Consider the following 13117-nt stretch of genomic DNA (forward strand, 5'->3'; position numbering starts at 1 on the left):
ACATGTGGTAATCCCCCTTTCAGAATGACCAGGCTGCAATGGATGTTGCATTTGCAAATAATACAGAGATATTGTCAACAAAAACATAGGTTATTCATATGCTACAGAGTAGAAGTGTGTTTTAAGCTTAGATTTAAACATTTCCACTGAGGTTGCAGATCGGATCTCGGGGGGAAGAGCATTCCACAGCACCGGTGCCCAGATGGAGAACGCTCTCTAACCTGCAGAACTCGTCTTGGCTCTTGGGATCACCAGTAGACCAGCGCTTTCAGAACGAAGGCTCCGGACCGGAACATATGGGGATATCAAATCTGAAAGATATGAGGGAGCAAGTCTATCTATGATTTTGTATAATACCAAGAGAACCTTGAAATCACATCTTAAGCTAACAGGGAGCCAATGCAGGTTAGCTAAAATCGGCGTAATGTGATCAGACTTTCTTGTCTTAGTTTAAAAGCCTCGCTGCAGCATTTTGTACTAGCTGAAGACTCTTGATTTTGGACTTGGGGAGACCGGAGAGTAGTGCATTACAGTAGTCATGATGGGAAGTAAGAAACGCAGTCTTGAGGAGAAGCCTCATTTAACGGTTAAAAACTCATCCGGTCTCAACCAAGTTTCACATAGACCAATCAAGTTAAGTTTGTAATCACGAATAATATTATCAACAAGTAAAGCTTTAGGAGCAAGCGATCTAATATTTAAAAGACCAAATTTTAACTTTGCTGAATCGTTTAACTTAGCTGAAATATTTGTAGAGATCGTCACAAGATGTCGCCGTTCGGGCGTGTTTAGACTCAGGCGTCGGTTGAGTCTCAAGCGTCGGTTGACCAGCAAGATCGATGAAGAAATATTGGAATTATGCACATCTTCGTGTCCTTCTCTGCCGTTTCGCCGATGTAGCTCCTTTAGCTTCACACACTTGCCCGAGCGACAACCCCGCTTCTGTTTACGGTCCCTATGCCGCCTCCGTCGCTTCGTAAGTGTGGTGGCTGACCACGGAGATCCCGGATCTATTTGTATTTCGTTCGGGATATCAAAGGTGATATAAAAAGTGCCTGAAAAGTAAAAATTTAGACGCACACCCAATTGAATAAGGTCCTCCCGACTATAAGTATTATTATAAGTATTATTGGCCACACATGTGTCCAGAAAAGAGAGCAAAAGAGACAAGAGAACGGTAATAAATAGAAAATTAGTTGGAGAGCTACAAGCCGCAGCATCAATGCAGGCCGCCATGTTGCTTCCAATGTAAGAACAACTTCCAGTAATGATAAGGTAAATAGTTATTTGGTAGTTTTATTATATCAACCGTAGATAGCGGGGGTGTCCTCCAGCACCACCACCCCCCGCGACCCTACTGAGGATAAGCGGTGCAGATAATAGATGGATGGATTATATCAATTGGATATGCTTTGAACTTCTACCATTAAGGAAGATTTAATTGTAACATAATTTTTTTTCTTAAAAAGTACACAATACAATTTACAGATTCGATTCCTGGCTCCTCCGTGTTATATGTCGAAGTGTCCTTGGGCAAGACACTGTATCCCTAATGCCGCCAATAAGCAGGTAGGCGCCTTGCATGGCTGACTCCCTATTGGTGTGTGAGTTTGTGTGTGAATGGGTAAGTGTTAAGCGCATTGTAAAGCGCTCAGGGAGGTCTTCATTGACTTGAAAAGCGCTATATAAATGCAGACCATTTACCATTTATACATCACTTTTTTGCACTCTGTTTATGAACGAATTTGGCAATTACCTATTTAAGGATGGCCAATCTTAACGTGGTTTGTAGATTTATTTATTTTGGAATTAATACAATCGGAAAAAGTGCGTGCGTGCGTGCAAAGCTCGCGGAACTAATTCCACAAGCCAATTGCTGATGAACGACTGACCTCTTGTGGAAGAGATCAGTGATGCATATAACAATTATCTGTGAGTTACGTTAGAAATAAAATATGGTGTTTTTAGAATTTTGAAAAGTTCACGTGGATAGCATTTGGAGAGCCTTATCTTAACATTTAAAACGAAAACGTTTGCTATATCAATACGCATGTGCAAAATCACATAAACCGGAAACACTGCAATTCCAGTAGCCTTTTGTTTATTGTTTCGTGTCACGAGGTACCGTGCAGCAGCTTTGACGACGCTTTATTGTTTCTTAGTGTGCAATAAAAATCACAGTAGTTTATTATAATTCTGCTTTGAAGCATCAAGAACTAGCCAAATCTAAATGTGCTCCTGCAATGATTGAACGGGGTTGACAACCGTATGCAAAAGGACGACTTCTGCCCAGCAAGTTCAACATGATGCCCGTGAGTTTCGTTACAGAACATTTTACTGACTTTGATAAAGGCATTAAGCCTTGTATACGCTTGCTTGTGTTGTGCACATGAAAGTTATTTATTTTTAGTTTTTTTCCGGGGGGGAGTCCGTCCTCAGGACCCACCATTCCACCCAAATGACAAGCTGCGACCCACATCAAGAAACCATTTTCACTATTCAATAGAATAATTGTTTAGTTTAAGACAAATATGTTACAATATATTCACTTTTTGTTTCTCGAAATACAAAATGACCAGCTAAACCTAAACGACTTCAAGTACCGTATATACTTGCACATTAGCCATATCGCATATCATGCTTTAAAATAGTCACGTAAAATACATTCTAAATATTAATAACTCGTGGAAAATATTAGTATTTGTTAAATTATGTAGGCAATAAAGATAAACATGCTTTTTAAATACTAAAAATATATCCCTTTTAAACCATTTACTGTACCCTCCAGCAGTGCTTCAATGGTCGACCCTCGTACACTATTATCGTATTTTGAATTCGGTTTCTTCTTCGACTCAACCACGTTTGTGACCGTTTTTCACTTTTCCTCCTGATTATCTCTTATTTTTTGTGACCAATTATTGTGGGCAGAAAAGAGAATTAAGACCAAAAAAATCACAGTAAAATGAGATGCAGTCCCTCTCATAAGTCCCTAACAGGAAAAATTCCGATAATTTCATGTACACAATGTGTGGCTAGGTAAGCATTCTAGAACTTATCCAGTCTATACCAACCAGTAGAATGCAAAAAGAAACTTGTACTTTGTGGTGTCAACAGTAATTTGGTGTCCTCCTAATTTCAAGAGCAACAGCAAAATGAGCTATTTGATTCATTGGCAGACAATCCACATGCTTATGCTCTCACATTAATTTTCCTTAACCCCCTAACGTTCCCGTGAAATTTGCCTAAAATCCCAATCCAAGACCAATGCTCTTCTTAAACCCTTTGGAGGATATGGTCTGTTCTGGTCTCTTTTGAAAGGTAAGACCATAGTGGGAATAATTTTACAAGTCTGTTTCTTTTGAATGGGGAGTTTTGGAGCAAAGCATACAGCATGCAACAATGAACGTCCAACAAAGTGGATTTTCTTGTGTCTATCGGCATTATTGTGTGTTTTGGAGTATATATTTTCCATGGTTGGATTACCTGGGTTTTCCTGCATGTAACAAAGTCATTTTCGCAGACATTAGATTTATTTAATGATGGCCAAGGGGTGAGTTACGCCGACTTCGTGGTATTTTATTTAAGACTGATCATGATGTTTCTGAGTTGAGTAAATTTGAAATGGCATATCTGGAATCCCAAGAGTTTAAACTTTCCAATGATATGTGGCTTGACACATTTCAGTAAATGGTGACATAGTCCAGACACGTATTTGTTTATCAAGGGTTCAGCAGCCCAAAATAATGCACAGCTTGATATGTCCAGAAACAGGATTTCAAATGGCATTACTTTTGTTGCAGAAAACAAAATGCTATTTCCTTGAGTGTTTGCACATCATTTAAATGAAAATATCTTTCATGTTTCTTTTTTTGCAGAAAGTAGAGTATATTAAAAAAAAACTTAAACTGGAAATGGCATACATTTTCTTTCCACGCGTAAAAGTATTCATTTATATGCAGCTATGAGTCTTTTCTTTTTGGTTTAAAAAAAATAACAAAATAGTTGAGGATCAAGTCTGGACTCTTCCCTGCCTGAGGTCAAAGCCAATGTCTCATTTGAATGTTTGGAACTTTATGTGCGTGTGTGTGTGTGTGTGTGAGAGTGTGTGAGAGAGTGTGAGAGAGTGTGAGAAAATACCCAAATACCCACCTGGCGCTGGAGCTGTCAGCATTCCTTTGCACAGTACAGCCGCTGACCTACTCACGAACGAGATAGGTTCCGAATGATCGTTCCTAGTTTTCGTGGAATTTGTTCAGTTGCTTCAGTGATATATTTTGTATGGAATGTATGTTTAGGGTTTATACAATAATGTTTAAGGCTTGTATGAATAACCTGTATTGTTTCGAAACTGAAAAATAAATGTTTCATAAAATAATATGCTCTATTACGTTACAAAGCAGGCTGAATGATAAAGCATAGTACTGAAAAACAAAGCTACACATTAGGCGTTTACATTTTATGGTCTGTGAAGCCATTTGAGACTCCTTGTGATTAGGGCTGCAAATAAACATGCCTTGACTTGACTTTAAAGATAAAAAGGTTAAGTTTAACTTACTTTTGGAAGAGTTAGGCAACTTCCTCCTTTGTGGTAAAAAGTGGATGGTAAAAAGGATCCAACCACTTTCTCAACCGCATCAAGTTTTCATATTCCACTTTCGTTCAGAAAGAAACGGCTTTCCTCTTTACACTTTACAGCAACCATATCGAATGGATGCACGAGATATTAAACTGTAAAAATGTCAAAGTTCTTAGCGTGCTAGAAGATACAGTGCAGTGTGTTTACACACAAACTAGGAAGTACAAGCCGGATTTATTCTTTGGGGTGGATGCTGGGTGACCTCACAGTGCCATGCGGCGGAAAGAAGCACTTCAGTAATGTCCTCTCCTCTGAAAAAGGTCCACAATACGAAATCTAACTTACAGCAAATGTCTGGATATTTTTCGACATCCCGAAAAAATTGTTCATATCTACTGTTTTTCGTAATTCGAGTAGTCGTAAGTAGGGAAGCGTCTGTAAAAGAGTTGTTTTTCTTTCCCGGCATGTTATTCCTTTATAATACAGCAAAATGTTTGACCTCCCATAACAGTGAGAATGATTTTCCATAAATGAAAAAAAACAAATTATGCCAAACTTAAACAAGAATACAGACATGATTTTGTTCTTGGCCTGATTACTGCAGAAGCAGAACACATAATGGGGTTTTAGTTGGACATTTCTTCCTATCTCTTTAAGTTTGATTTAATTTCATAGTAGAGGTAGTTGAATTCTATTTTTAATTTAAATTAAAAAATCCAGAAAGTAACACAACAGGTGGATCACAAGTGACTTCTGCTGGGTGTTTTCTGGTATAACATCTTTCAAAGAGTCCGTTTTTTTTAATTTATTTTGTATTTGTTCAGGTTAAGACCTGTCTTGATCAGCTGTCTTTGTCATTTGGCTTGTTTGTGGGTGAACATCACTGCAAGCTGCAGAAAAACATCTCATCTCATCTCATTAGCTGCACCGCTTATCCTCAGTAGGGTCGCGGGGGTGCTGGAGCCCATCCCAGCAATCATCGGGCAGTGGGTAGGGGACACCCTGAACTGGTTGCCAACCAATCGCAGGGCACACGGAGACAGACAACTTACTCGCTCAGTCACACCTAGGGACAATTTGGACCAGCCAATTGACCTGAAATGCATGTCTTTGGAATGTGGGAGGAAACAGGAGTGCCCGGAGGAAACCCACGCAAGCACGGGGAGAACATACAAACTCCGCACAGTAAACATTTGTACAGATAATGCCATTCATTGTGAGGAAGAACCAACTCAATTGATTGTAATAAAAATGTATGAATCTGTACTTGAAATTTTCTAAACATTTGCTTTGCTTGTGTATATTTGTTTTTTAGATGACGTTCGAGGCATCTAGTAGTGTGACACTGCTGTTTGACTTCTGGCATGTGAACAGCCCTGGAGGTATCCAAATACTTTTTGTATGAATTTCTCTACAGAAGTCAGGCCATGAAAACTTGCTAAGCCTGCTGTTCATGGTTCGGACAAACTCGGAATGGTATTCAACCTGAACAAAAAATAAGGATGCAGTGAAATGAGACACAAACACTAGTATGAGATAGTAGAAAATAATAATAAGAGTAGAAAAATATTCATTTTGCACTGATTTGATTAAAAGGCACAATAAGAATGTAAAAACGTATTTAAAGAAGGAATGATGTACAAGAAAGATTACTCTAGGTTCACCTGTGAATCGCACACTTATGTTGGCCTTCCAGTGTCAGTCTGGACCTGAACACTAAATGAAGTAGTGTGTCATGCAATTGAAAACAAGTGCTTAAAATCACAAAGAACAATATAAAACTACAGAGACTCATAATGACCTAACTGCACCATTTGGCTTCTGATTCTTTGACCTGCTTTTCGCCAGGATTTTGTTTTTTCGGGTACCTGTAGCAGCAAGATGGCAGACAATTACCATAAATTCCGGACTATAAAGCGCACCTGATTATAAGCCGCACCCATCACATATTAGGGGAAAACTGATTTTGTCCATACACAAGCCGCACCTGCATAAAAGCCGCATGCACCCACTTAAAAAAAAACCCCACGAAATTAATCCAAGCCAAACTTCAAGTCCCGCGATTGAAACTAAATGTCCTTCTTTTTGGTTTGAACAAATTTGTTGACACTAAAAACAGAAAACAATCATGACAATCTCAACAGCAATTAAGCACATTCACAATATTATATTCCAATATTTCGTTTTTAACAGCAAACACAAAGTGAGGTTTGAACAAACCTTCTCGAAAATCAAACATATTCACAATTTCATTATATAACATCTTTGTTAGTGTCAATAGATCCGTCCAGGCCAAAGTCGATTGTCCTCGGTCTGAACAAATCCACTGACTCCAACAGCAGCAAAACACAGCCATCAAGCATATTCACAATTTTTTTATATTTGACAATTTGACGTGACGATATGACGTTTTAACATTTTTTCCTGACATTTTCAACATCAATTAAACAATTTCAGAGTTATTTTCTTTTAACAGTAGTTAACCAGCGTGTAAAAGGCAATACTATTGTGCAAGGGCATAGCTCTGCCATCCCACCCTCCCAAGCAGCATTCTTCCAGTCCTCTGTGTGGGTCCTTTCCCTTCTGCGTGGGTCCTCTCCCTTCTGGGTTCCATAACCCAGACTGTTGCTGCCGGGACTCCCACAGTGTAGCTCCGGCTCCCCCCTCCGGGTGGAGCACACAGTCCAAAAATCACATCCGCCAAAATGAACGTAGAATGATATAGGTACTTAAAATTTGTTGCAGACCTGCAGATTCTGGGTGCCCGTTGATGGTAATCCAAGGAAAAATTAGTGTATATTTCCAAAGGTAAGGGTGGGAAAAATATATATCCATTATTGTCCTCCGTGTCCACAAAAACTCACCTTTACCGGTCCCCACTTTCCCATCAGCCCACGATTGCTCCGCCCCTCTTTTTTAATTTGCTCGTGCAGAATAAGTGTCTCAAATAAATACATTACAAAAATATACAGTTGCAAATACATATTACACATATTTACAAAGAAAGACGGTACATCGGGAGAATTTTCAAAGCTTTAATAATAATATAACTTTCATCCTAAACCGTGCCTTTGGGAGGTAGACTCACACTACTAACAACACGCTCGCATAGCAGCATATTAGTCTGTAAAGGAAATAAATGCCGAATTCCATTAGAATCATGGCTAGGTTCTTAGCTTGGCCTTTGAAGTCACTATCTTTGATTTTTGCATTTCGGAGATGGAATATGAGCTTGCTCTGTCCACTCCACGCATCGGCCCGGTATTGCAGTACCTCCGGGAACGGTGCATTCGCAATGATTGCAGCAAGGCTTTAGGGCTAGGACCTTAGCTTTGCCTTTTGGCTGAGAGTAAGTGTCCCGGCTCCTAGGCTTTGTAGCGTATTATGAACTGACCGATAACGGATAATGAATAACGAAGATAGATCACTAACCCTTAAAAACCCCAAAACCCCAGAATCATGGCAAAACATCCGCTTCTTCCTCCATCTAAATGACATCTCTATTGTCTTTCTCAATGTCGGAAAGAAACCTTTCCTTTAATGATAACATCGTCCCACGCTCCCTTACTTTAATACACCCCAGCAATATGCCCGTTTGCATTTGACCTGGAAGTTGTGTCATGAGCCTTATTTTGTGCAATTTGCATGATAAGGATATGTTTACGCTCAGAAGTTGTGATCTTTCTCGGCGCACATATTCCACCGGTCTAAATCTTACCCTACATACTCGAGCGCCGCTGGCGGCCGTTGAAATAATTACATAAATTGATCTCTGAATAAGCCGCAGGGTTGAAAATTTGGGGAAAAAAGTAGCGGCTTATAGTCCGGAATTTACGGTATGTCAGGTCCCTCTAGATGAGGCTCAGGCTATGTTGAATGAACGCAATCCTTCAGTCTAAAAGTGTTTTTTTTTAAGTCCACGTTTATATGATAATATGCATTATTTTATTTTAATTCACATTTTTATATTGAGTTTTTAACAGACTTCCATACAAAAGTAAAATAAAAATACCATCCTAAACAACCAAAAGATAGATTTATCATGTGGGGGAAAAAAAAAAAACTTAACGAGAAGTGTGTTGTTATGCTCAATTGGTACCGAGGGGCCCAGAATATAAAATGTGGGATACATTTTATTTTCACAATTGTGTTTTTTTTGTTCTTGGAAAATATTTTGAGTTTTTCTTTAATCTATAAGTTAGAAGTCTGAAATACAGTATGGCAATATGTCAAAAAGTTCTTGAGGGCAATGTTTTTGCAAGGCACCAAATACACTTATAATTAGGTAAAATTTAGGATTTGGATAATTTCTAATAAATAAAATGTATTCATTATTGGTTAATGAATTAAACAACAAATACATTAGATCACAATGATTGTTGAACCTCTGAGGAAGAAAAGAAATCTATGAAGAAAACAGAATTTACAGTAAATTTACATTAGTTTTTGTTTCTGAATCTTTTAAAAAAAATCATTTCGTGTCATTTCTGTCAAATTTGAGTCAGTAGCTATCTTTTTTTGTGTCTGTCCTCTCAGGTATGTTTTTGTCAGTGATCGTGGTCATGCTGCTGACTGTTTTCTACGAGCTGCTCAAAGTGTGGAGGTTGTGGCTCAACGGGGGCAAGGGTTTAGCCTGCTATTCAACTTCTTATGCCAATCTCTCGTCCCGACGTGCCGAAAACAATTCTGTACTCGAAACCAGCGTCTCTGAAACCTCATTGGCTCCCAAAGAACCACGTCCTATCCTGCAGAGCAACAGGAGCAGGTATTCTTTTTCTCCTATCATTTGCTTCCAAAATAACATAATTTGACATGCCCTGTGCTGATAAAGGCCTATTTGTAAAAAAATAATTCATTTAAGACACACGTGTCAAACTCGTGGGCCATTAAGAAATTACTTGTCTTCTGTCCTCAGTTGGTTGCTCCATGGAGTGCAGACGTTTCTCCACTTACTGCAAGTGACGCTAGGCTACATGCTCATGCTGTGTGTCATGTCCTTCAACGTGTGGATCTTCCTCGGCGTCATCGCAGGTTCGACCCTGGGTTATTTCATTTCATTCCCTCTGATAGAGCAGCATTGACGGACTTGTAAAACCCTGGATGTTTTTTTTTCTGAGAATCAAAAGGATCATGTAGAATTTTTTTCTATACTTGGGGTGTTATTATACTTGTCAAATTGCAAAAACAACGTATAACCCAAAGAGTATTACATTTGGTCTCCACAATTTTGTTGTGGGGTTTATATTGGGCAGTTAAGATACATTCTGTTACAAACATTTCATGTCTTAATGATAATGGCTACCTGAGCTTGCATTTCAAATGGTGAAGATTGAGTGAATAACCTGATGCAGAAACTCAAAGGGAAGTAAATAACTATTGCAATTAACAATGAATCCAGAATAAATATGTAAATTAACACTTAACACTCATTTAAATGAAATAAAGGGAAAAATAAACTTAAAAGATTAATAATTTTTGCTGCACGATATTGCCAAAAATTAACAAGAACTTACCCCTTAAAATTGTTGACTAGAGATAACATCTCTGTAACTAGTTTACATTATATAGCTCAAATGGGCTAATAGATTGATTACCTGGGATGTGCCTTTGAAAATTCCATGAAATGGGCCTTGAAAACTCATTTGGTCTTGGAACATAAAAGGACATGACTCACCTTTTATATGTTTGTGCCGCATTGCCACTATGACATAATTGCAGTCAACAAGTCGCTGTTTCTTCAATCAGTGTGATCTGTATACTCAATTGCAATTCAGGTGAGTAAATTTGCTACTCATACTGGATAATAAAGATTTTGTATTTGGCTACAAGTTTGCCTGGTCTTTCTTTACAAAAAACTAAAGAGATTAAAAAAAATTGCTGAATTTCCTCATACTTCAGAACAGGTTTGTCTGACATACAGGCTGGATCAGGCCCACTAACAGATTTGATGGGCTTGACAGAAAATGCTGAGAGAAGTTAAAGATTCAAATGGGCCACTTCACGTCAAATAATCTCTTGCAGTTTTAAATATGTCAACTCAATGTCACCAAAGCTAGGCGCCATTCGCAAAGCATACGACCCCCTGAAGCTATATTTTTCTAGCATTTATTAACCAGAGAACATTTGAGAAAACAACCTTTCAGATGTCATTTCACTTAAGATATAAATCACAGATACTTGGTTTAAGGCAATATGATTGCACTCACGTGTGGTGAGTGGATATTTCTTAACTGCAGAATTTGTCACTAATTTACACTAGTATACCAGCGATTGGAGTTTCAGTCAGCATCTGAATTGAAAGAATAATAAGAAGATGAATATACCTTTATTATTATTGTTACAAAATGGGTTGAACATATTGTGACAACGTAGTTAGACGTGGCACTCCAGTTACACATTTAACTGTAAAGATAAAATATTTAAAAAGATAAAAATAGTTTATATATATATATTTACACAAGAAAGTGTGGGCATGTAAAAGCAGAAGATATTTACATTGAGTGTTTACCTACAGGGGATCATAGTAGTATACAATTTTACATCTGTATGAGGTCGTGTGTGTGCATTGTTATTCCTCCTTAAAGAGTATAGAAATACAAAATTTAGAAATAAAAAATGTCAAAAATCGCACCTGGGTGTGTTTGCCAAAGTTTAAAGAGGCGTTGGCTTCTTTCCTATAAGACCCAAATTCTGACAGCAAATATTCAAAATTAATTTAATTTGTATTCAAAAATAATTAAAAGGCAGAAATGGGCTTTTGAATCGTTAAATCAACCATTTACAGTAAATAATTTGCACTTAAATACTGTTTTTGTCACTTTATAGTTTGCATGAGTTTTATTGCGTTAATTACTGTAATTTGTAGTTTGTTTTATTTTTATGTATTTTTTTTTAAATGCAGAATTGATAAACACCAGATAAATTCTTAGTGAAGGGAAAAGCATATTGAGGGGGAAAAACTAATCCATTCATAAATGAATCGTATACCCCTGGTTCATGATCGGATTTAATTGTGAGCCTCCGAAAGATCATCAGCCCTCCCGTTAAGTCACACTTTTTATGCCATTAATTTGTTTTTCCTACCATGTCATCCCTGAGCCAACGTAGTTTGACACCCCTGCTTTAGCAAATGACAAATCATCTAAGAACAAACTAACCAATCTGAATGAAATTACTCAATGAGATTATTCTATACAATTAAAACGGCTCAGTGTTTGCCGGTGCCGATAGAGGATTGGATTCAGGGGAAAGTATGACTAAATTTTCACGAAAAACGGTCCAGCCTTTTCTGAGCCTATTTGTCACATACAAGCACATACACTAACAAATCGTGATTTATGAAGATAAAGATACACAGCACTGATTCAGAAAATAATATAACATTGTGTCGGTTATTTTATGGAGCGCAATTAAAAACAAATGACTTTCATTCTGGCTGCATTATAAATCGAATAAAGTTTTATTGTTTTAATATTGCTGATTATGGTGAAAAGTTAAAAATCCCAAATCAAAATTTTGTCGTTGTCATGAAAATGTGTAATAGTCGACAATAGGCCATAATTGGCAATATTTAAAAACTTGTAATATTTCAGTGGATTCTTAATGAATCTGTAATGTATGACATTTTTGTCTTTTTTTAATATCATTAAAGAAAAAAATTATCACAATTTTCTAATTTCCCCAAAAATATTAACCTACATTTGATAGTGCCTCAAATGTAGCTCTGTGTTTCTCCTTTGTTGGACAAAAACATGAAATAAAGCACGCTTGTTCACCAAACCTAAATTCATTATTGGTAACAATAGCATATTCCTCTTTCACAGGCACACGCCTCTGACCAAAATTCCACCATTAGAACTTGCGGATACTCAATTTCCCTTGAAACTGTACGATTAGAATTAGAAATGACTTTATTGTGATTTTTGACGGGATTAGATTGGCGCTCTAGGAAAATCATAATAAAGATTTAGAATAGAAAAAAAAGTTCAAGATTCAAATTGTCTTGTCACACAAGGTACAGCATTGAATGTTAAATGTCTAAACTAAAGATTGCCATTGAGGATATAACTGCTAGATCCAATTGTTTGTTACATTTTATTTTCATTTAATTGATTATTATTATAGCTATTCAGATAGAAACTGAAAATTACAGCAATCATTATCTTTACATTCTTAATTTGCTTATCTCATGTACACCGCACACCAATTCAAACTGGTAACATAATGAAGGATTTTTACATTACTCAAATACTATACATAATAATTAGATTTTAACAAATACATTTTAATATAGTAGTGTTAAAATTGTTATTTTCTTTTTGGAATGTCCAATTTCCATTTCAGTGTGTTGCACTGTTAATTGTCATTTAGAATGATTTATTAGTTTTATTGCTATTCAGATTGTAGCTGAAAATGTTACCATCTATTATCAGCATGATCATTCATTATCTTATGGTTTTCCACTGACTCAAAAGTGGCCTGTAGAATTGCCTGGTAAAAGAAAATCTTTACCTTTTTTTTTAAAATATGTTTTTGCTGTTT

At 37.1% G+C, this 13117-nt stretch overlaps 1 protein-coding gene and 1 pseudogene across 1 annotated transcript; both read left to right on the plus strand.

Annotated features, from left to right (window-relative positions):
* The first annotated feature begins 2065 nt into the window (after positions 1–2065).
* On the plus strand, positions 2066–10404 carry slc31a2 (solute carrier family 31 member 2). Its single transcript, XM_088355847.1, has 4 exons — positions 2066–2312; positions 5892–5958; positions 9113–9341; positions 9492–10404. Exons 1-4 carry the CDS (start codon positions 2304–2306, stop codon positions 9655–9657), a joined length of 471 nt encoding a protein of 156 aa, XP_088211973.1. The 5' UTR covers positions 2066–2303; the 3' UTR covers positions 9658–10404.
* Positions 7734–7871, plus strand: LOC148350989 (U2 spliceosomal RNA; annotated as a pseudogene).
* Positions 10405–13117: the final 2713 nt, after the last annotated feature.

The sequence above is a fragment of the Urocampus carinirostris genome, chromosome 16 (genome assembly GCF_059441175.1).
Source record: "Urocampus carinirostris isolate Australia breed hairy pipefish chromosome 16, RoL_Ucar_1.0, whole genome shotgun sequence".
Classification (NCBI taxonomy): domain Eukaryota; kingdom Metazoa; phylum Chordata; class Actinopteri; order Syngnathiformes; family Syngnathidae; genus Urocampus; species Urocampus carinirostris.